General features: G+C 50.5%; 1 protein-coding gene across 1 annotated transcript in view; it reads left to right on the top strand.

Moving 5' to 3' along the window:
- LOC143934385 (nicotinamide N-methyltransferase-like) overlaps window positions 1-24,820 on the top strand; it is an 80,948-nt gene that overhangs the window by 22,922 nt on the left and 33,206 nt on the right. Inside the window, exon 2 of the mRNA XM_077457954.1 lies at window positions 7,674-7,881. Within this exon, the coding sequence (XP_077314080.1) occupies window positions 7,674-7,881 (208 nt within the window). The remainder of the gene's footprint in view (window positions 1-7,673; window positions 7,882-24,820) is intronic.

The raw sequence follows: 24,820 nt of genomic DNA, 5'->3' as shown, positions 1-24,820 counted from the left end.
TGCACTCCTTGTTTTCCAATGAGTAATGTTCATATTTGTGCAACTTAAGACTCATGCTTTTAAGAGTGGAATGTGTTTTTTTTTTTTACATATTTAAAATGTCTCTCCATGTTATTCTATGTGTCCACATAGGCTTTTAGGAGCTTTTAGTGGCATAGGCGTTTTCAAGCTGCAAAAAACCCCAGGGCCAGCGTGTTCTTGAGAAGCAGCGTTACAGCTGTAAAAATGCCTGACGTAGCTAAATGCATGTTAACGCTGTATACAGCGATAAGCCGCGTCAAGCCTTTTTAAGCTGTAGTAATTGGAATTGGCAGTGGAAAATAGAAGAGGGCAGAGAAACACTGCTAAATACCAACTCAGCATGAAAGGAGAAATCCTGCAAACTCTGTTGTAAAGAGGAAATCTGTGTGCATTAAAACCATTAACGCCAATGCAAAACACTTCTAAAAGCGCATTTTTCCCGATGTCGGTACTGGCTTTGCAGCTTGTTTGTTTTTTGTTTTTTTATGTCCAGAGAAGCACGGATTAAGAATGCAATGATATAAGGAGTGCTGGACATGACAGTGTGGATGAGGGACACAGAGGGTTAAGCTTTATGGGTGGAGCTGAGGAAAAAGGTTTGCAGGAAGCAAACTTAGTGTAGGGGAGGGGTCATATAAAAGGGAGGGGTGTGGCTTTAAGGGATCATTCGGAGCCCAGCGTAACACAGAGGAGGCAGTTTTTCGCTGCTCCTCTGCTATGGCTGACCTGGAGGGACTCTTCGCGCAGCTGCGACGGGCGGCGGAGGTGCACGGCACGGACTGGCTGCGGGACCGCGTGGGTGACCTGACGGACGGCGAGGAGGACGGCGGCGGGACAGGTGAGGTGCAGCTGCGCGCGCGGAGGTCTCGGCCTCCGGCGCGTTTTTCCCCTGGGCCTACACCTCGGCCACCTCGTGACTCCCGGAGCCCGGGGGAGGACCGTTCGGTCCCCCCGGCAAAACGGCCGGTACTCGGCTCTCCCCGGTCCGGGCGGTCGTTGCGCCGCCGACCGGAGGGGGGCGGGGCTTCGCGGCAGCATGGCAATGGCGCCGGGCCTGAACGGGGCCCGGTGGAGGAGAGGGGGAGTGCGGGTGGCTCGGGGTTGGGGTGTCAGGGGGGGTGCACATGGCGGTGGATCAGCGGCCTGCAGGCTCAGGAGCTGTGATCCGCGCGGTGGGGGGGCGGGGGGTGCATCGGGGGGGCCGCATGCTGGAGGGGGGGGAGGGCGGGTCGCAGAGGGCCGCCAAGGTGCCTGGCAGGGCCGGTTTCAGATGCTGGCATGCCGGGGGCGGCGGGGGGAGGAGGACATTGCCTGCAGTCCCGGATCGCATGGACCGGAAGGACCGCTCGGAGCACAGGGGGATGGCGGCGTCCCCGGTGCGCGCTGGTGAGGTCGGGTCCGAGAGCGAGTTGTCCCAGGAGGAGGAGGTGTCCTTTGCTGCACCCGGACCGGTTCAGGTCGGCGGGGCCCCGGGGGGGCCAGGTAAGTTGCGCGAGTCTACATTGCTGGCGGAAGCTTTGCGTGGTCTGATGGGGGTGTCACAGGGGGGTTCGGGGCCCACGGGGTCCCGGGATGACATGGGGGGGTTTCGGCTGGTCCATTGGGGGGGCGGGCCAGTAGCCTCGGGGGGGCCCTCGGGTCCGCTGCAGGAGCTGTTGGAGGGGCTGCAGGCCCTCGTTGGTAAGTTTGCTGGGGGCTCGGGTCGCCTCAGGTGGGCCCCTGGCTGAGTACTGGGGGGGGGGCGGGGGGTCAGAGGCTGTGCCTGCGCGGGACGCACCGCCTGCGGTGGCGTCGGGGAGCGTGGATGCGGGGGCTCGGGGGTCCCCCCGGTGCCCGCGGACCTGGGGGCGCGGTCCGATCTGGTTAGGCTCGCGGATGCTGCCCGGTGCGAAGTTTATGTTTGCTTCGAGGGCCCGTTGGGGGCGCATTTGAAGGAGGAGGTGAGGGACAAGATCGGCAAGGGTGAGTATGTGGAGATTTTCTCTTTACTCCCCCTCGAGAAGTTTGACTTGGATAGGGTCAAGCCGGACAGTTCCAAGAAGGACGACGAGGAGAAGCGTAGGTATCGGCTGATCCCGCGCACATTTGCGAATTGGCTTCAGGCGTTCGCTATCTTGGCTAGCATGATAGGGGAAAAGAACCCCGAGCATTGCTCGGCGTTATTTTGTTACCTGGATGCGATTGGTGAGGCTCATCGGGTGTATGGGGGGTTGGCGTGGCTGCGCTATGATGAGCAGTTTCGTCAGCGGAAGGCGGTGCGGGCTGAACTGCCCTGGGATCACAAGGACATAAGCCTATGGATGAGGCTTATGTCTGTGCCTCCGTTTCTTCAGGGGGGGGCCGGGAGTGCGTCGTCCTCGGGGCTGCCGGCCGGAAAAAAGTGGGGGGTGTGCTGGCCCTTTAATGAAGGGGCTTGTAAATTCGGGGGCGCGTGCCGTTTCAAGCATGAGTGCTCCGGGTGCGGGGGCACCCACCCCCTGTCCCGCTGTTTCAAAAAGGGTAAGCGCGCCGGCGAAGCCGGTCACAAAAGGGATGACGCCGGTGAACCTGGGAAGGATGCTTCCTTTCCTAAATAGGTATCCGGATGGTGAGGCGGCGCGAGGGTTGATTTCGGGCTTTCGGGACGGTTTTAGGATTCCCTGTTATTTAGAGGGGGTGCCGCCGTTAGCCAGGAATTTGCGCTCGGCTTTAGATCACCCGGGGGTGGTGGATGACAAATTGGGTAAGGAGGTGGCGCTGGGCCGGATGGGCGGGCCTTTCAAAGTACAGCCGTGGGGGGACCTGGTGGTTTCCCCGTTGGGTGTGGTTCCTAAGAAGGAGCCGGGAAAGTTTCGCTTGATTCATCATCTGTCTTTTCCAAAAGGGGGGTCGGTCAATTATTTCATTGACCCGGAGGCGTGTACGGTTTCCTACACGTCGTTTGACGCGGCGGTACGGTGGGTCAGGCGGTATGGTCGTGGGGCTCTTATGGCCAAGGCGGATGTGGAATCGGCGTTTCGACTTCTACCGGTCCACCCGGACAGTTTCCGGCTATTGGGGTGCCATTGGCGGGGCAAGTTTTATGTAGATTTGTGCCCGCCCATGGGTTGTTCCATTTCATGCGCCTATTTTGAAGCTTTTAGCTCATTTTTGGAATGGGTGGTGAGAGATGTTTCGGGCCTGGAGTCGGTCATCCACTATTTGGATGACTTTCTGTGCGTGGGCCCGCCTGCCTCCAGTGTGTGTGCGATTCTTCTGTCCACGTTGCAGCACATTGCGGGCAGGTTCGGGGTGCCGTTGGCGGGGGATAAGACGGAAGGCCCGGTTACGGAATTGAGCTTTTTGGGGATAGTGATTGATTCGCTGGCAATGGAGTGTCGATTGCCAGAGAATAAATTACGGGATCTGCAAGCAGAGTTGGCGGGGATGCAGGGCCGGCAGAAGGTTCAGCTTAGGGCCCTGCAGTCCTTGTTGGGCAAGCTGAATTTCGCTTGCCGGATCATCCCTATGGGCCGCGTGTTCTGCCGACGGCTGTCGGGGGCCACCGCCGGGGTGACCGGACCTAACCATTTTGTGCGTTTATGGAAGGAACACAGGGAGGACCTGCGGGCGTGGCATGAATTCTTGGAGTCGTATAACGGGCGGGCCATGTGGATGTCAGGGCCAGTGAGCAACTTCGATGTGGAGTTGGTTACTGACGCGGCTGGGTCTACGGGTTATGGGGCATTTTTTCGGGGCCGGTGGAGTGCTGAACCTTGGCCGCGCTCCTGGGAGGTGGCGGGGTTGTTGGGCAATTTGGTTTTGCTAGAATTATTCCCGGTAGTGTTGGCGTTGGAGCTGTGGGGGGAGGAGTTTTGTAATTTGAAGTTGTGCATCAATTGCGACAACATGGGGGTGGTTCAGGTCATCAATCGGATGACTGCTTCCTCGCCCCCGGTCATCCGGCTGCTACGGCAGCTGGTTTTTCGATGCTTGCGGCTCAATGTTTATGTTTATGCAGTGCACATACCTGGGGTGGAGAATTCCTTGGCTGACTCGCTCTCTCGTTTTCAGTGGGACAAGTTCCGGCAGCTGGCGCCGGGAGCGGAGGAGTCGGGGGCACCCTGCCCCGGGTGGATGTGGGAGCTGCCCTTGGAATCGCCGCAGGTTGGTTGAAGAGGTCATTGAGTGAGGCTACATGGTCAGCTTATTCCAGGGTGTGGGCGGAATGGTGGGCGTTACTGCGGGAGGTTGGCGTAGCTGGTCGGGGCTCCGACCAGCGCTGGGTGGTATTGTACTGGGTGGCCCGGAACATAGAGATGGGACTGTCGCCTGCGTCTATCGAGCGGAAGCTGGCAGGGTTGGCCTTTTTGTTTAAGATGTGGGGGGAGCCGGACGGGACGAAGGATTTTTGGGTGCGGCAGACGTTTGAAGGGGTACAGGAAAGATCGGAAGGGTGGGGATGCGCGCCGGCCGGTGTCGTTTGACAATTTGGTGGCAATTTGTTCTCGGCTGGTGGACGTTTGCTCGTCTGCTTACGAGACCGTTCTGTTTACGGCATCTTTTTCGTTGGCGTTTTATGGGGCGTTTAGAATAGGAGAGTTGGTGTGTCGCTCAAAACGGGTGGCTGGGGGTTTGCTGGATCAGGATGTGCAGGTGGTTGCGGATCGGGTGAGTATACGGTTGCGTAGGTCCAAGACTGATCAATGGGGCAAGGGAGTGGCGATTACGCTGCTTGCCCTTCCGGGCTCGGCTGTGTGCCCGGTGGCGGCGGTACGGGCTTTCCGGGCAGTGCGGCCTGCGGGGGCGGGCCCCTTTTTGGTGCATGCGGAGGGCTCTTTTCTATCCCGGTTTCAGTTTGTGTCGGTTTTTCGGCAATGCCTGAGAGCGGTGGGTTTGGATGAGCGGGAATATGCATCACACTCTTTCCAGATCGGGGCGGCAACGGAAGCTGCACGATGTGGGCTGGAGGAGGCGGTAGTTCGCCGGATCGGTAGGTGGGAGTCCCGGAGGTTCCGGTCCTATGTCCGGCCGCAGTTGTTACTGGGGTGATGTGGGGGTGCGGCTGGGGGGTGTTGCTTGTTGTTGGGAGTTTTTGGCAGAAGTACTGTGATTGTAACATTACGATTGGTTGTTGTGTTATTTCTTTTGTTTTTATTCCAGATGGAGGTTCTCCACGCCTCGTTTGGATCCTGGGGCATTCGTACGTGTGCTGGGGGGCCAGGAGAGGTGATTCTCTACCAGCAGGCAGGCAATTGGGTATCCCCAGGCGGGTGGCTAGGGTGATGTGGTTGGGGTTCCCGGGTATGCGGTGGGAGCGTGTTATGAGGGAGGTGGAGCGCTTCGCTTTGAGAGACAGGCCCCCGGATGTGCTGGTGGTTCATGCTGGGGGAAACGACCTGGGTGTTCGCAAGGTGAAGGATATTTTAGCGGACATTAAGGCGGACGTGTTGCGCCTGCGAGTCCTGTTCCCGGGCACCATTTTGGTGTGGTCGGACATTGTGGCCAGAACGGTGTGGCGGTGGGCTAGGTCTTTAGCCAGCATTGAGAAGACTAGGATAAGGGTGAATAAGGTGGTTGGGCGGTTTGTGGTGCAGAACGGGGGCATTGTGGTTCGGCATCGGGAGTTGGAGGTGAATGTGGGTCTTTACCTGCGGCAGGATGGGGTTCACCTATCGGATGTGGGGATTGACCTTTGGTCCTTGGGCTTACAGGAGGGGATACAAAAAGCTCTTAGGGTGGGGGGTGGCCCTCAAGGTTGAGGGAGTCACCCTTTCGGGCTGTGGCGGTGTGTTTTCTGGTGGTTTCTGACGGTAGACAGGTACTCAGAAGGGATCTGAGGGTGTGGGGGGCTCATCTAACGATCGGCCCCTCTGGGTATTCCTGAACGTTGGAGGGAATACGGTTATGTTCACTGGCGGAAGTTGTCTCCGACCGGTCACAGGTGGAGGCCTTTGGGAAGTTGGTCAGGTGTACCGCAGTGATTTGGTATTGGCTTAAGTGGGGTCACCGTCAGAGATCACCAGAATGGGCAGTTAATGTTATTTAATGTGGTTTAAAGTTAATAAAGTTATTTATATTTATTTATTTATATATATTTATATATTTTCATATTTACAAGTTATTGGAGTGAATTTTTGAGTTATGTTTAATAAAGGCTGTTGTGGCCAGTTTACTCCAACCTATGGTGTGGTCTCGTTTCTAATAGGGGAAGGTATGGGTAAGGAATAATATAAGGGGAACATTCAGACTACACTAGTCAAGAGAAGCACGGATTAAGAATGCAATGATATAAGGAGTGCTGGACATGACAGTGTGGATGAGGGACACAGAGGGTTAAGCTTTATGGGTGGAGCTGAGGATAAAGGTTTGCAGGAAGCAAACTTAGTGTAGGGGAGGGGTCATATAAAAGGGAGGGGTGTGGCTTTAAGGGATCATTCGGAGCCCAGCGTGACACAGAGGAGGCAGTTTTTCCCGCCCTCCCGCCCTAATGTTATGTGTTGGTTTGTTGTGTCGTTTGTTGCTGGTCTTTTCTTCTTTTGCAGGTTTCGTCGGTTGTCACGGCAGCTGAAGGTTTTAATGTGTTGGCGGTGTGTTTTCTGGTGGTTTCTCACGGTAGACAGGTACTCAGAAGGGATCTGAGGGTGTGGGGGGCTCATCTAACGATCGGCCCCTCTGGGTATTCCTGAACGTTGGAGGGAATACGGTTATGTTCACTGGCGGAAGTTGTCTCCGACCGGTCACAGGTGGAGGCCTTTGGGAAGTTGGTCAGGTGTACCGCAGTGATTTGGTATTGGCTTAAGTGGGGTCACCGTCAGAGATCACCAGAATGGGCAGTTAATGTTATTTAATGTGGTTTAAAGTTAATAAAGTTATTTATATATTTATATATTTTCATATTTACAAGTTATTGGAGTGAATTTTTGAGTTATGTTTAATAAAGGCTGTTGTGGCCAGTTTACTCCAACCTATGGTGTGGTCTCGTTTCTAATAGGGGAAGGTATGGGTAAGGAATAATATAAGGGGAACATTCAGACTACACTAGTCATGTGTGCATGAGGCCTTAAAGTTACAGTGACTTTAAAGTAGTTCCTGTACTACTTTGGTCAGATTTTCATGTAAAAGGAGGCCCATAGACTTCAATGTAAACCCTCAAAAGTCACATGAAAGTTGCACTTGAATCATATGCATTTGTATGCGACTTTTTAGAACACACGCAGTCACATGGTCAAAGCCAAAGTTGCAACAAAGTTGCACTCGACCAACGTGGCATCAAAGTCACATCAAGTCACACTGTAAAGTTGCAGTGAAACCACACAATTTTTAAGTCACACAAGTATGAATGGAGCCTAAATGATCAGAACAGATGTAGAGCAAAGTGACTGTTTCTCTGCAAATGCCCCCCTGACCCCTTTATACGCTCCTTACCCCCCCCCCCCCCCCCTCTCTCTCTCTCTCTCAGCTCCTTGCTTATCTGGTTCTTTCATATAGGGAGGATAATGTGACATATAAAGTTGGGCCTAGCAGGAAATCCCAGAACCATATTATATATTAGTTGGGAACAATTTTTTAAAGCAATTTTCATCTAACACTGTCATTAAATGCCAAATGTTATGAAAGTGTGAAATCTTTTTTTTTTTAGAAGTGAAATTAGTTTGGATAAGACAACATTTGAATCTCTAATATTCCTCCAGGTCAAGCTGAGGGTACATTTTTGATTGACATCAGCCTTGGTTCCATCATTCACCATCTTTATCCTGCCTCCAATTCTTTCAAAAAAATAGTCCTATTAAAATTCCAGGAGAAATGTATCATGGAACTGAACAGATGGCTACATGACCGTACCGGAGCATATGATTGGTCACATATATCATCAGCCGCAGCTGCGTTAGAAGGAATGAGGTGACTTGTCCCCAATGATTGAACACTTTCAGATTTTTGCATTTTAGGTTGCAGAAGATTATTTCTTTAAAATAAACTTCTATTGTGGTTTGAGTATATTTCATTTATTAAGTTGTTTAAAATACAAACTTTTTTTCATGTTTTTAGTCAGGTAATTTTGAAATATTGTATTTGAAAAGTTAAAATCTATGTTTTCCTCCAGCTCTCAGCTCTTTATAATGTTTTTAATCAGGCTCTCCTTATGTACTGTGATGAAAAAGCCTATTCACATTGTTTAAGGTAGAAGTCCTGTCAAATCTAAACTTAACCCTGCTCTCACCCCCATTCTAAGCCCTATACTAACTACCCTGTATAGGAAGCATATCTATGCTTACCTATTCTGAGGGCCTCCCAGTCCGAACTGACTACGGGTACCCCATAGTAAACCTATGGGTGAAAGCTAATCACTGCTCAAGGTTGGTCTCCACCTGTACCACCTCCACTGCACAATACCAGGCCCTGGCCCTGTCCATTACAGGCTTCACAGTAGAGAAAAAGTGTCTGCTAGGCCGCACATCTGATAAAATCACCTTAATTTAGACTTTTCCCAAAATAGACACTCCACAATGTACAATTGAGGAAAAATAGCACTAGCTGGTGTGCCATTTTCCCTTGATTTTACATCATGGAGTGTCTATTTGGAATATATCTAAATTAAGGTGACATTATCGGATGTGTGACTGACCAGACCCTTTTCCTCTACTGTGAAGCCCATAATGAATAGGGCCAGCACCTGGTAGTATGCAGTGGAGGTGGTACAGGTGGAGATCAACTTTGAACGGTGATTACTCGTAACCTATATGCTTACTATGGAGCATCCTTATTCAGTTGTCCCTCCAATACACTGAAGCCGGCTCCGGGAGCCGATCATGTGACAACCAGATCATTTTACTGTGAAGCGTATATAGGTGAAATCACCACCCAGGCACTGCAGTTGTTTTTGGCGATCTCTCCTCTCCATGAAAGCCGGCTGCTAGGGAGATCATGTGACCAGACCAGAGCACCTTCGGAATAGGTACGTATAGACATCTTTCCATTACAGGGCAGTTAATATAGGGTTTGAATGGAGGTGGGAGCAGGTTGAAGTTTAGAGAGTATTTGATTGGACTTCTACTTTAATAGCACAATCTGTAACTTATATATAGAACTTAGATCAGTGACTTCTTGGAGTTGAGCAATTCCAGCTCTCTTTAATTTTTCTGATAGACATCAGCTTGGGTGTCACCAATCCAGACAAAGGATTTCAAATGTGTTGAAGCCAAATTTTTTTGCTGGTCACCTTTGGCCCTTTGATAAGGGAAAATCCCAACAGGCTTGTGTTTCATAAGCAGCTGGTATTGGCCCATTAACCACTTTCAGACCGGACCATTTTGCTGGCTTAAGACCAGACCACTTTTTGCGATTCGGCACTGCATCGCTTTAACTGACAATTGCACAGTCATGCGAGGTGGCTCCCAAACAAAATTAACGTCCTTTTTTTCCCACAAATAGAGTTTTCTTTTGGTGGTATTCGATCACCTCTGCTTTTTTAATTTTTTGCGCTATAAACAAAAATAGAGCGACAATTTTGAAAAAAAAAAAATTTTTTACTTTTTGTTATAATAAATATCCCCCAAAAATATATTTAAAAAAAAACAGTTTTTTCCCTCAGTTTAGGCCAATATGTATTCTTCTTAATTTTTTGGGTAAAAAATAAAAATCGCAATAAGCGATTATTGATTGGTTTGCGCAAAAGTTATAGCATTTACAAAATAGGGGATAGTTTTATGGCATTTTTATTAATATATTTTTTTTTTTTACTCGTAATCGTGATCAGCGATTTTTATTGTGACTGCAACATTATGGTGGACACATCAGACATTTTTTACACATTTTTGGGACCATTGTCATTTATACAGCAATGAATGCTATACAAATGCACTGATTCCTGTGTAAATGGCAGTGAAGGGGTTAACCAGGGGGTGGCAGTGTAGGGGTTAAGTGTTCCTATGGGCGTGTTACTAACTGTGGGAGGCTGGGCTTTGTATTAGTGAACACTGATCTCTGCTCCAATCACATGGAGCAGAAATCAGCGTCACTTGTTGCTAGGCAGAACAGGAGATGCTGTTTATAATTAAGTCCACGGCGGCGGGCACACACACGATGGCAGGGTGGCATATAGAAATGGACGTACCTGTACGCCAATATGCCTGCTCGCGCCATTCTGCCGATGTACATCAGCGTGCACCAGTCGGGAACTGGTTGACATGTCGAAGATAAAAGTACAGAGATCTTGTACTTACTGTAATTTCTCATTACCCACTTGCTTATGGTGCTCTTAAACCCCCTTCCTGCTCAGGTCAATTTTCAGCTTTCAGCGCTGTTGCACTGTAAAAGATAATTGCATGGCCATGCAACACTGTACCCATATGACATTTTTATCATTTTTTTTTTTTAAACACAAATATAGCTTTCTTTTGGTGGTATTTAATCACTACTGGGGTTTCATAGTTTGTTATAAAATTTAGCAAACAGGTAATTTATCTCCTTTATTGATGTGCACTAATGAGGCTGCACTTATGGGCACTAGTAGCCTGCACTGGTGGGCACTGATAAGGCTGCACTGATAGATGGCATTGATGGGCACTGATAGATGGCACTGAAAGGTGGCACTGATAGGCAGCACTGATAAGTGGCACTGATGATGTGAAACCAGTGGGCACTGACTGGCAGCACTGGATGACACTGATTGACAGCACTAGTGGGCACTGCTTAGCAGTGCTTATGGGCACTGGTAGGTGGCACTGGTGGGCACTGATGAGGTGGCAGTGCCTCTGTGTGAGTGACCAATGTCCCATTTACAGAAGCCGGTAATCTGCTTTTTTTTGCCTCATGCTGTCAGCGTGAGGAGAAAAAGATATTACTTGCTTCTGTTTACATTACATGAACAGCTGTCATTAGCTGACCACTGATCATGTGGTAAGGGGCCAGGATCGAGATGCATTTTATATATACAGTCATGACCAAAATTGTTGGCACCCCCAAAATTTTTCCAGAAAGTCAAGTATTTCTCACAGAAAAGTATTACAGTAACACATGATTTGCTATGCATATGTTTATTCCCTTTGTGTGTATTGGAACAAAACAGGGAAGAAAAAAGCAAATTGACATAATGTCACACAAAACTCCAAAAATGGGCTGGTTAAAATTCTTGGCACCCTTAAGTTAATATTTGGTTGCACACCCTTTGGAAAAAATGACTGAAATCAGTCACTTCCAATAACCTTCAATAAGCTTCTTACACCTCTGACCCGGAATTTTGGACCACTCTTCCTTTGCAAACTGCTCCAGGTCTCTCTTATTGCAAGGGTGCCTTTTCCCAACAGCAATTTTAAGATTTCTCCACAGTTGTTCAATGAGATTTAGATCAGGACTCATTGCTGGCCACTTTAGAACTCTCCAGCGCTTTGTTGCCATGCATTTCTGGGTGATTTTTGACGTATGTTTGGTGTCATTGTGCTACTGGAAGACCCAAAATCTCGGACGCAAACCAAGCTTTCTGACACTGGGCTCTACAGTGCGACCCAAAATCCTTTTCGGTAATCCTCAGATTTCATGATGCCTTGCACACATTCAAGGCACCCAGTGCCAGAGGCAGCAAAACAAGGCCTCATTCCGTTTTCAATAAACAGTAGAAAGATGTGCTTTACCAAAAAGCTCTATCTTGGTCTCATCTTTCCACAAGACTTTTTCCCAGAAGGATTTTGGCTTACTCAAATACATTTTGGCAAACTGTAGTCTTGCTTTTTTAGGTTTCTGTGTCAGCAGTGGGGTCCTCCTGGGTCTCCTGCCATGACGTTTCATTTAATTTAAACGTCGACGGATAGTTTGCGCTGACACAGATGCTCCCTGAGCCTGCAGGACAGCTTGAATTTCTTTGGAACTTGTTTGGGGTTGCTTATCCACCTTCTGGACTCTCCTGCATTGCAACATTTCATCAATTTTTCTCTTCAGTCCATGCCCAGAGAGATTATCTACAGTGCCATGGGTTACAAACGTCTTGATAAGTTGCGCACTGTAAACAAAGGCAAATCTAGAGCTCTAGAGAAGGACTTTTAACCTTAAGATTGTTGATATTTTTCCACAATTTTGGTTCTCAAGTCCTCAGACAGTTCTCTTCTCCTCTTTCTGTTGTCCATGCTTAGTGTGGCACACACAGACACAATGCAAAGACTAAGTGAACTTCTCTCCTTTTTATCTGCTTTCGGGTGTGATTTTTATATTTCCCACACCTTGCCCCAGGTGAGTTTAAAGGAGCATCACATTATCATCTATTGTTAGAGTCATGTCGAATCTCCTATCTGTATCGAACTGTGTCAAAACGAAAATAAAGCATTTATTTATGTCGGATCTTTCGTTTTTTGGACTCTGTGCTTTCCTTATCGTTTGTCAAAATGATAACGGAAATACCTGAAATTCGGACAAAAATGCATTCAGACTAAAACGAATGCACATGTCTAGTGTATAGTAAAACTATACTGCAATACTTTTCTGTGAGAAATACTTGATTTTCTGGAAAAATTTCTGCGGTGCCAACAATTTTGGCCATGACTGTGTACATTAAAAATTAATTCTAGGCAGATATAAAAGACTCAGATTAACGGAGCTCTGTAATCATTTTAAATGCAAATAGTGTAAGTACCTGAATTCAACCTGTTCTCCACCTTTTGTAGTCTCTGTACTACAGGACTGGCGTGTGAGAGGAAAAAGCAGCACATGTTCATGTGGTGATAGAAGGAAGGAGCAGAGTGACAGAGAGACAAGACCATCACTGTGCTGCTTCTCATATCACTGTTCAGTCAGAGTGGGGAGGGTCCAGGACAACCTGGGCTTAGAGGAAGTGAGTTCAATAATCCTGTCCATCAGACCGAAACAATCAAGTGGCAGAAAAATGGTACTATGGGGGATAGCTCTAGACCGAAGGTGAGTATTGCAGAAAATTCTAGTTGCATTTTTAAAAAATTTTAACATGCTATTCATCTTGTTATTTGTCTCTGGAGTTCTGCCTTTATTTTTTAAATCCTAAAATTGATATATATAGTAAAGAGTAGATATAAAATAAAATCATGTTTATTTGTATTTGATCAGAAATTTGTGGATGTGCATTCCAGATATGTTGGAGTAGCTGGTGGGCATTAGGCTACTTTCACACTGAGGCGCTTTACAGGCACTGCATCCCTAAAAATAGCATTTGTATAGTGCCTGTAAAGTGCCTCCAGTATAAAAGCCCAAGGGCTTTCACACTGGAGCAGTGTGCTGGCAGGATGGTACAAAAAGTCCAGAAAGGACCATAGCTGAGCAGGAATGCAGCCAGTGGAGGGGGGACATGACAGGTTGGTAAGGGTAGCCTAGCAACTCAGGGGTTAAGGGAAGTATTTGTATCTAAAGTTGAGGGGGCACCCCATTGGCCAGGGGAAGGTGTATGGGGGAGCTAAGGAGATAGCTGCAGGGGGTGGGGGCTTCAACTGTTGCTCAAGGTAGCCAAGGAAAAACATCTGATGTCCCAGGGCTTAGTGTTCTCCCTCCCCACACCACTGACTATGAGCGAGTTGGAACGCTTATTATCCCAGCTTCAGGCTGCGGCCAATGTACATGGCACAGCGTGGGTACAGAGCCAAGTCATGGCTTCCCTGCAAGGGGTCCAGCAGAGTCCCCCCAAGCTGGGGCCTGTGCCACCACGTGCTCAGAGGTCTAGGCCTCCGGAGTGCTTCAGCCCCAACAGGACCTCTCAGGCTCAGCACCACAACAGGAGCCCGACATCGGACCCTTTAGGCCCAGTTGCAAAGCACTGGGGGCATGCCTGGAAGGAATCCTCAGATCAGGTGGATGGGTTCTCCTCGGCGTGTGGCTCTGGTCCCATCCTCCATCGTCCGGATTCCAGAGCGGACAGCTGGCATGCCTGGTGATGCTCCGGTCGGCACATTAGCCCAGCGTGGGAGAGAGAGGGCTGCAGGCTCCGGCCTGTCTCCTGGTGTGGCTGGCAGGTCTTCCCAGAAAATGGTGGAGCACATTTGCCCATGGAGGAATCAAGATGGCAGCGCACACCTCCAGGTCACGGGCAGTGACTGGAAGCCCGGGTCTGGCCGGGGCACACATCGATGATGTCAGCAGTGGCGGGAGAACAAGACCGGTGCGGGGGAGGCCGGCCAATGCGATGGCTGCTTGGGGCTTTCCTACAGCAGATGGGAGGAGGGGATGGCCTGCAGCGAGGAGGTCGGTGGAACCTGTAGTGCCAGTGGACTGGTCCAAAGTGGAGTCCAGCAGCGCCGAGGAAGGGGAGCTGGAAGAGGATGTCGGGGAGGCAATGAGGGATGTCGATTCAGCAGCTGGGGGGGTCCCCGGCTCTTTGGCTCTTTTACCTTTCCTTTTTCCCTCTATGCTGTCTGGGGCGGGAGTCTGGGGTCAGGAGGCTTGGGATGGGACTAGGGTCCAGGGATCAGATGCACTCACCCATGAGGTGCTGGCGGGTTTGAGGGAGCTTTTAAACAAATTGAAGGGGGTGCGGTGCAGGGGGGTCATGGTTACGTCGAGGGACATCCCAGGAACCCCTGCCTCTTCAATGGCAGAAGGTGTCGGAGGTACCACAAAGGTCGGGCAGTGCATCCACAGTGGAGAAGCCCAAGGAGGACAAGGAGATTGGCTGACTTTACAAAATTTGAGGTATATGTTTGCTTTGAGGGGCCCCTCAGTGCTCACCTCAAGCCTGAGGTATGGGACAAGATTTGGAAGGGGGAGTACATGGAAATTTTTTCCCTACTCCCACTTGAAAAGTTTAATCTTGATCGCGTAAAACCGGAGGAGAGCAAGAAGGAAGACGAGGAGAAGCTTAGGTATCGCCTTATTCCTTGCACGTTTGCCAACTGGTTGCAAGCCTTTGCGATATTGGCAAGTGTGATCTTCAAAAAGGAACCAGAGAGTTGTTCGGCCCTATTTTTCTATTTGGATGCTATTGGGGAGGCGAATAGGGTTTATGGTGGTGTGGCGTGGCTTCGCTATGACAAACATTTTAGGCAGTGTAAGGCCATGCGGCCAGCTATTCGCTTGGACCACAAGGACATTGGTCTCTGGATGAAGCTGATGACCCTGGCCAGAAGTGGGAGCCAGTCCTTTCCAGGGGGCTGGTGATGCCTCCACCTCAGATTCATCGGCCTCTAGGAAGAAGGGGGTGTGCTGGCAATATAACAACAGTTCCTGCCGATTCGGTGGGACCTGACATTTTAAGAATGAGTGTTCCAGGTGTGGTGGCAGCCATTCGCTTGCCCAATGTTCCAAGTCGGGAAAAGGGGATGTGTCTGGAAAAAGGGAAGACTCCGGTGAGGGTGGGAAAGACTCCTTGGGAGAAGTTTACGGTGGGTTTTTGTATCCCATGTTAACGGGGGTTCCCCCTGTGTCCTCAAATTTACAGTCGGCTCTCCAGTTCCCGGAGGTGGCGTCAGAGAAACTTGCAAAGCAAGTTTCCCTGGATAGGATAAGCGGACCTTTTTCCTCTCCTCCATTTCTGGGACTGGTCGTTTCTCCCCTGGGGCTGGTGGCCAAAAAGGAACCTCGCAAGTATCGTTTAATTCATCATCTTCCCTACCCAAAAGAGGCTCGTTAAATGATGTTATCGACCCGCAGACCTATACATCGTTTGACGCAGCAGTGACCTAAGTGCGTAGGTACAGCCACGGGTCATTGTTGGCCAAGACGGATGTGGAGGCGGCGTTCCACCTGCTCCTGGTTCATCTGGACAGTGTGCACCTTTTAGGTTGTCGTGGCAAGGTTAGTATTTTGTCGATCGTTGTCTACTGATTTTCCATTTCTTGTGCACTGTTCGAGGCTTTAAGGGAACTGTGCGCCCGGCGCACGCTGGCACGCTGGAGTGCATGCATGGGACTAAAAGAACCAGCAAAGATTGCGAACTGTGCGCTTGTGCACAGGGGACCACAGATGCCTGTGCGTTCCTATGCGCGTGCGCGGGAGTGCGATTTAGCGCTAGTTGGCTCCAGTCAGCCTATTTAAGCGGGACTCCAGCAGAAGATCAGTGCCAACTGGTCTTTCAGCTTAGTTCCCGTTACTCTGAAAGCCGCACTGTCTGTCTGATTACCCATTGCTGACCTTGGCTCCAGTTGACCCTGCTTTGGACTCTGGGTTATACCTGATCTTTGTTTCCTGATCCCGGCTTCCCATTTGACCAGTCTCTGCCTGATGTTATAGTACCCTGCTGCCCGTCTGTTGACGAACCCGGCTTCCCATCTGACCAGTCTCTGCCTGATGTTCTGGTACCCTGCTTCCTGCCTGTTGATGAACCTGGCTATTCCTTTGACCTTGCTTAGGTGCCCTGCTCGGCTCAACATTACTGCCTGAGTGTTTGCCACCATGGTCCTGCTACCAGCTGCAACTTCCTGCTCTGCAACTAGGGATGAGCACTGTGACCCCGCATGCTCGGCCAATCACAGCGCCGGCAGCGAGGAGAGCCATGATTGGCCACAGGCAGGATGCCTGTGGCCAATCATAGCTCAGGCTGTGTAGTACACATCCCACACTATATATGGCCGCCAGCGCGGCGGCCTTGTGTAGTGTGTTGTCATCTGTAGGAGTTAGTGGGTGTTCTCTTTGTACCTTCAACACAGTATACATCGTTCGTTATCGGCCAATTTTGCGTTCTTGCTCTTCTGTAATTGAGCTGTTAGCAATCTGCAGGAGTTTGTGCCTGTTGTCTGCGTGCCCTGACCACAGTATACACCATTATATCCATCTATATAGCTAGCTATATTGCTCTTTTGTAATAGAGCTTGCAGTCAGTTGTAGGAGACTGTGCGTGCTGTCTGCGTGCCCTGACTGCAGTATACACCGTTATATCCACCTACATAGCTAGCTATATTGCTCTTTTGTAATAGAGCTTGCAGTCAGTTGTAGGAGATTGTGCGTGCTGTCTGTGTGCCCTGACCACTGTATACACGGTTAGATCCACCTATATAGCTAGCTATATTGCTCTTTTGTAATAGAGCTTGCAGTCAGTTGTAGGAGATTGTGCGTGCTGTCTGCGTGCCCTGACCACAGTATACACCGTTATATCCACCTACATAGCTAGCTATATTTCTCTTTTGTAATAGAGCTTGCAGTCAGTTGTAGGAGATTGTTGTCAGGTCACCTTGAGGCGAGGTGACAGATGCACACCGTAGGATCAGGAGTGCAAGGTTGTGGACCCCATGACTGACTTCTGCAGACTGGGGACAGATGCCACTGGGGTTAGAGCGTAAGATTCCCTGGGGCGCGGAGTCTAAGAGCCAGCAGGTGTTCACCAGAGCCTCGAGTGGTGAGGATGGACTTGGCTGCAACTGGCTCCAGGTTGCGACCCCCAGGGTCCCTCAGCTCACACCCACAGTAGGCAACAGGAGGATAGGGATGGTGAAGGGACAAAGCCAAGGTCGGGGACACGCCAAAAGGTCAGGATCACAGGCAAACAGGGATAGTCAAAACACGCCAAAGTCGGTAACGGAAACCAGTAGCAGAGCACACGGCAGGAAACAGGAAGCTAACACACAAAGGAATACACAATGGTTGATCAGCCCTGATGGCCTGTAGTGCACAGGTTAATATAGGGCTCCCTGATAGGGCCTGGGGTGGAGCCATGCTTAGAGGAGAGGTTATAAAAACCACCAGGTGGAAGTGGCTGGACTCTTAAGCCACGTACACACGTAGCCGTCTGTCCGACGTGCTTAGTCTGGCGGACTTCCCGCCAGACTGTCCGTCGGACTTTCCGAACGGGCTACTTGCACACACACGGCACTTTTTCAGCGGACTAATACAGCGTACTAAATCCTCCGTACTATCCGCCCTACTTTTGAAATGGACGGACTCGCCCACGCACGGGAGAGGAAAGTCCGCTCATTTTGAGTGCGTCTCCAGGTAGGCGGGGCCCTCGAAGGAGACGTCGCTGGCCCCGCCGCCTGGTATGGACTTAAAGGGGAACCCCAACAAAAATCGGCGTGGGGGTCCCCCCCAAGTCCACAGCAGACCCTTGTCCAAGCATGCTACCCGGCCGGCCAGGAAAGGAGGGGCGAGCGCCCCCCCCCCTCCTGAGCCGGACCAGGCCGCATGCCCTCAACATGGGGGGTGCCTTGGGGAAGGGGGGGCACCTTGTCCCCATGTTGATGAGGACAAGGGCCTCTTCCCGACAACCCTGGCCGTTGGTTGTTGGGGTCTGCGGGCGGGGGGCTTATCGGAATCCGGGAGCCCCCTTTAATAAGGGGGATTCCGGCCCCCCGCCCTATGTGAATGAGTATGGGGTACAATGTACCCCTACCCATTCACCTGTAAAATAAAGTACAAAAAAAAACACAACACACAAGATAAAATAATTTATTGCACAGCTCCGGGGGTCTTCTCGCCGGACTCCTCCACTATCTTCTTGTAGCTCTTTTACTAGCGGAGGAGCCCGGCATTCTTCTTCGTCGCCGCGGCCTCTTCTTCCGACTTCGGGGGTCTTGTCCCCCTCTTCTGCCAGGCCACCGCGCCTTTTTCTAGCTCTTTTACAGGCGGTGGCCCGGTCTTCTGTCGCCGCCACTGCCGCCGCCTTCCGTTCTTCTTCTTCTTCTTCTTCTCCTTCTTCTCCTGGAGATATTGACTCGACTTTCTCTCCGGCCGCAACGCCAGGGATGCGCTGCGCTGCGACTTATATAGGGACAAGGGGCGGTGTCACATGGGTTGGTGTCACATGGTGATCCCGCCCCCTTACGATGTCACAGTCCCGGAGGATGCTGGGACTGTCGCCATGTGACACCAACCCATGTGACACCAACCCATGTGACACCGCCCCTTGTCCCTATATAAGTCGCAGCGCAGCGCGTCCCTGGCATTGCGGCCGGAGAGAACGTCGAGTCAACATCTCCAGGAGAAGAAGGCGAAGAAGAAGAACGGAAGGCAGCGGCAACAGAAGACCGGGCCACCGCCTGTAAAAGAGCTAGAAGAAGGCGCGGTGGCCCGACAGAAGAGGGGGGCAAGACCCCCGAAGTCAGAAGAAGAGGCCACGGCGACGAAGAAGAATGCCGGGCTCCTTCGCTAGTAAAAGAGCTACAAGAAGATAGCGGAGGAGTCCGGCGAGAAGACCCCGGAAGACCCCCGGAGCTGTGCAATAAATTATTTTATCCTGTGTGTTGTGTGTTTTTTTGTACTTTATTTCACAGGTGAATGGGTAGGGGTACATTGTACTCCATACTCATTCACATAGGGTGGGGGGCCGGGATCCGGGGGCCCCCTTATTAAAGGGGGCTCCCGGATTCCGATAAGCCCCCCGCCCGCAGACCCCGACAACCAACGGCCAGGGTTGTCGGGAAGAGGCCCTTGCCCTCATCAACATGGGGACAAGGTGCTTTGGGGTGGGGGGGGCCGTGCGGCCCCCCTTCCCCAAGGCACCCCCCATGATGAGGGCACGTGGCCTGGTACGGCTCAGGAAGGGGGGTGCTCGCTCGCCCCTCCTTTCCTGGCCGGCGGGTAGCATGCTCGGACAAGGGTCTGTTGTGGACTTGGGAGGGACCCCCACGCCGATTTTGTTGGCGTTGGGGTTCCCCTTTAAGTCCATACCAGGTAGCGGGGCCAGCGGCGTCTCCTTCGCGGGCCCCGCCTACCTGGAGACGCGCTCGAAATGAGCGGACTTTTCTCCGGGCGGGAAAAGTCCGCTCATTTCAAAAGTACGGCGGACTGGCACACACACGGTCGGATTGTCCGCCGAAATGCGAGTCCGGCGGGAAGATTGGAGTGTAAAACTACATTCTAAGTCCGCCGTACTTTCGGGTCAAAAAAGTATGCCGGAGGCTACACACGGGGGGGGATTGTCCGGCGGACTTGAATTTTCCGGACTTTTCCACCCGCTTGTTTGATCGTGTGTACGTGGCATTAGTCTGAAGACATGAGGGGAGGTAAGCAAACACAGGAAGATCACTGCATAACCATGACAGTACCCTCCCTCTTACGAGGCCTCCCCCTCCCCGCCTGGGTCCAGGCTTAAAGGGAAACTCCAGATAGAACCTCCTTAACAGACAGGGAGCAAAGACCTCAGATGCAGTGATCCAAGACCTCTCCTCAGGACCCAACCCTTTCCAAAGTACGAGGTACTGAAGAATGCCTTTACGGAGCCGGGAATCCAAAACTTGACTAACCTCGTATTTTAGATTATCCTCAGAGACCGAAACAGAGGTAGGGAGAGGACGAGAGGACTTGAGGACAAAAGGCTTTTTAGGAATGGGTAAGGGCATGAGAAGATCAGGAGTCTGAGCAGGGACCCCCACACCCTTAAAGATGAGCTGGGCATCCATAACAGGACCACCAGACTGGGCAGAGGTCAGTGGATCCCTGAGGTCATGTTGGTTAGAAAGTGACATGTCAAGAGTCAAGCTGGGTAGCTGCAACACAAACAGAATGCAGAGAACCCTGAGAAAAAAAAATTGAAAACCCCTCCTGGCCGAATGAGGTATTCTATCCAAAGGATGGATTGAGCTTCGTAAACGGGTTTGAACGGACAAAGTAGCAGTAGGGTGAGGTCAGGTCACCAAAGGTGCTAAACAAGAAGCAGGAAGCTCATTGGGCATGGGCTGGACAGGCATAACTGGTGCAGAGGTCGACTGAATAGTATTGTTGTCAGGTGTAGCGACCATCTCAATCGCATCACAGGGCATAGCAACTGTGGAACTTGCAGACAAGTTAGCCTGGCTCTGCGTCCAAGGGAAATTAGGGACAGGCAAAGGTAAATGGTTATGCAAACTGGAGTGAATGATCGACTCAGGTTCATAGGTGGGCCCCTCATCCAGAGTACCACATGACCTAGAGAGTGCATCAGTCCGACTATTGAAGGACGCATCCCAGAGATCGCTATATACAGCGGGAAGAGCAGAAGATACTGGGATGGTGGTAACAGGAAATGTCTCCTTTGGGGTACCCTTGAGTAGGCAGGAAGAGGAACAGGAGGAACCCCAAGCCAGGACCTGACCGTCAGACCAGTCAACGTGTGGAGAATGGAGCCGTAACCAAGGAAGACCTAATATGATAGGAGATGAAGCCTTAGGTAAGACAAGGAAGGATATCCACTCCTGGTGGAGTGTCCCTACTGACATCTTAACAGGAAGAGTCTGGAAGCGGATAGGGCCCCCTGGGAGAACAGTGCCATCAATCGCCAAGACCACCAATGGCGTTGTAAGGGGCAAAAGGGTAAGACTCATGGAGGATGCAGTTTCCCAATCCATGAAATTGGCAGCGGCTCCGGAATCCAGATGTGCTGAGACCGAACGAGAGGAAGCACCGACATGAAGCAACACGGAAAGCAGAAGACGAGAAGGTGAAGGTGATATTTCAGGGTCTAATACTCCACCTTCCAGATGTATTAGCCCTGAGCGTTTTTTCCGGACGAAGAGAACAAGTATCACGGAAATGACCTTTGTCCCCACAATAGAGGCATAGGCCCAGAGTTCTGCGCCTAGTGCGTTCTTCGGGAGATAACTTTGTCCGGCCCAACTGCATAGGTTCCTCGGCAGGCAGGGGGTGCTCCTCGGATCGAAGAGAAGGGACTGGGGACTCAGGCTGCTTAAAGAACGGGGAGTGCTGGCGTCTTTTTTCCAGGGCCCTCTCCTGAAAGCGAATATCGATCTGGTTACACAAGGTGATGACGCTGTCCAGATCAGCAGGAAGGGATCTTCCTGCTAATTCATCCTTCACTCTATCAGAGAGGCCATGTAAAAAGGTTGCAACTAGGGCTTCATTATTCCAGCTCAATTCAGCTGTGAGGATACGGAACTGAAGAGCATACTGTCCCACAGATGCGGACTCTTGACGGAGACGTAAAAGAGCGCTAGCCGCTGAGGAGACATGACCCGGTTCCTCGAAGATATTCCGAAAAAGTTTCAAGAAATCAGACAGGCTAGAAACCACTGGATCATTCAGTTCCCACAGAGGGGCGGCCCAGGCTAACGCCTCGCCAGACAGGAGGGATATGATATATGCGACTTTTTGGGGCAGAAGTTCAAAATGAATTGTGCACTGGCTAAGGAACTCCCTGCAAGCCTTGGAGTCCCCAGAGAAACGGACCGGAGCTGGTAGTTGTAATGAATGTATGTGTGGCTGCGACTGATGCGATAGGTGCAGCGGCAGATAGCGTTTGAGGTTGTTGAACCGGGGGTCCTAATGAGGCCTGAACCTGTTCAAAACGGGATGCCAAATCCTGAAGGAATCGCATCACCTGGGTCTGATGTGATTCTTGGGTCTCAAGTCTGCGAACTAAGCTCTGCAACGGATCATCTGCAGGAAGTGGCACGTCAGCTGGGTCCATGGCTGATCAAACTGTCAGATCACCTGAGGCGAGGTGACAGATGCACACCGTAGGATTAGGAGTGCACCGCAAGGTTGTGGACCCTACGGCTGACTGCTGCAGACGGGGGAAAGATCCCACTGGGGTTAGAGCGTAAGATTCCCTGGGGTGCGGAGTCTAAGAGCCAGCAGGTCTTCACCAGAGCCTCGAGTGGTGAGGATGGACTTGGCTGCAACTGGCTCCAGGTCGCGACCCCCAGGGTCCCCCAGCTCACACCCACAGTAGGCAACAGGAGGATAGGGATAGTGAGGGACAAAGCCAAGGTCGGGGCCACAAGCAGACAAGAATAGTCGGGGACATGCCAAAAGGTCAGGATCACAGGCAAACAGGGATAGTCAAAACACGCCTAAAGTCGGTAACGGAAACCAGTAGCAGAGCACATGTCAGGAAACAGGAAGCTAACACACTAAGGAATACACAATGGTTGATCAGCCCTGATGGCCTGTAGTGCACAGGTTAATATAGAGCTCCCTGATAGGGCCTGGGGTGGAGCCATGCTTAGAGGAGAGGTTATAAAAACCACCAGGTGGAAGTGGCTGGACTCTTAGTCTGAAGACATGAGGGGAGGTAAGCAAACACAGGAAGATCACTGCATAACCATGACAATTGTGCGTGCTGTCTGCGTGCCCTGACCGCAGTATACACCATTATATCCACCTACATAGCTAGCTATATTGCTCTTTTGTAATAGAGCTTGCAGTCAGTTGTAGGAGATTGTGCGTGTTGTCTGTGTGCCCTGACCGCAGTATACACCGTTATATCCACCTATATAGCTCTTCTCTAATTGAGCCATCTGCAGGAGTTAGTGGGTGTTGTGTGCCTCCAGCACAATATACACTACCCAATTGCTGGTTTTCCCATCTCCCTTCAGGCCATTACAATGTCTGGAAGGCCAACAAGGAGAGGCAGACAGGCGCGAGCCGATAAAAGAGGGCAAGCAGGCTCTGTGTCTAGAGACAAAAGTGCTGGTCAAGGACACGGTGCATCGTCATCATGAGCACGTGGCCATGGGACACGCTTGTCCTTTTCGGCAGCTGGACATGTTGAGCCACAACATGCCGAAGACTTGGTAGAGTGGATGACCAAGCCCTCTTCATCCTCCTCATCCTCTCTCACCCAGGCTCAGGGTACTAGCAAAGCAGCTGCCAACACATCGTCTTCCCTCCTCTCAATGTCATCATCAGTGACTCCTTCCCTAGACCCACCACATCCTCCTGAGGAGTCTCCTGAACTCTTTAAACACAGTGTTGGGTACATGCTCCAGGAGGATGCCCAGTGTTTTGTAGGCTTTGATGATGATACTCAGCTAGAGGAAGGCAGTAGTGTGAGTGCAGAGAGAGGGGATGCTTAAGAAGGACAGCAATCTGGCAGTCATGTTCCACAAGCTGCAGCATATTGCCAGGTTTGCTCAAGCGATGAAGAGGGAGGGGATGATAAGGGCACTGACTCCACATGGGTGCCTGGTAGGAGAGAGGAGGAGGAGGAGGAGGCACATGTCCAACGAGGTAGGATGCCCTCCGGGAGCCAGCTTAGGGGAATCACACCGCAGAGCTCCGCCTGTGCAGGGCGCTGCCTCTGCTCGTTATTCTAAAAGTTCTTTGGTGTGGGCCTTTTTTGAGACAAGTGCATCAGATCGCACCGCTGCTATCTGCAACATATGTCTCAAGCGTATCTTGCGTGGCCAAAACATCAGACGCTTGGGCACCACATGCTTGACCAGACATATGTTGAAAAACAGAGTTTGAACATATTTGCTGGGTTTAAAAAAGCTGCACACCCCAAAACTGTATTAGAGAAAAATATAGAGACACTCCCCATGGGATTTTTTAGCAGCAAATGAGAGACATCCATAAAAATTCCAAAATATTTTATTAATATTAAACGCTGAGTGATAGATATATCACAATAAATTGGATAAAAAATCTGAGCTCTGGTATAGCAATACAGATCTGCAAATTTCTATACAATATTGTACAATTCAACAATTATTCACAGATAATACATATCTCCCATTTGTATTTTTACATGTTATAGAGAAACCACTTAGTGTAAGGAAATACCCCAATGCATTTCGACTTGGGACTGGTCGCAGTCTTCTTCAGGGGGTTTCTTTATTTCTACCAACATAATAAGTGGATAATTAGCATTAAGGACAATATCGTTGAATGGGCACTTATACAGACATCTCTATATATTTACCCTTTCCATGAGATACGAATATATGAACCAGAGATTCTCATAAAAACATCCAAATCCATTGAAGGCAAACCCGGACTGTCTCCACCCCGCTATTCATATCCACCAAATCTCCTGGAGGGAAAAAGAAGAGGGGATGGTTTTCTACAAAAAACGGGGGTTCTTTGGGACCTACAAGCGGTCACAAAGCTTTTGAGGCCTCCACCATCCAGATGAAGGAACGGAGGATTCTTCCTGAGGAACAATTTTTTATATTTATTTTAAATATTTGAAAAGATGATTTTTATATATATATATATATATATATATATATATATATATATATAT

The sequence above is a fragment of the Lithobates pipiens genome, unplaced genomic scaffold (assembly GCF_037356315.1).
Source record: "Lithobates pipiens isolate NorthernLeopardFrog02 unplaced genomic scaffold, aLitPip1_a1.2 Scaffold_27, whole genome shotgun sequence".
Lineage (NCBI taxonomy): Eukaryota > Metazoa > Chordata > Amphibia > Anura > Ranidae > Lithobates > Lithobates pipiens.
Note: the sequence above shows the minus strand (reverse complement) of the source record. Positions and strands in the feature narration are given on the sequence as shown.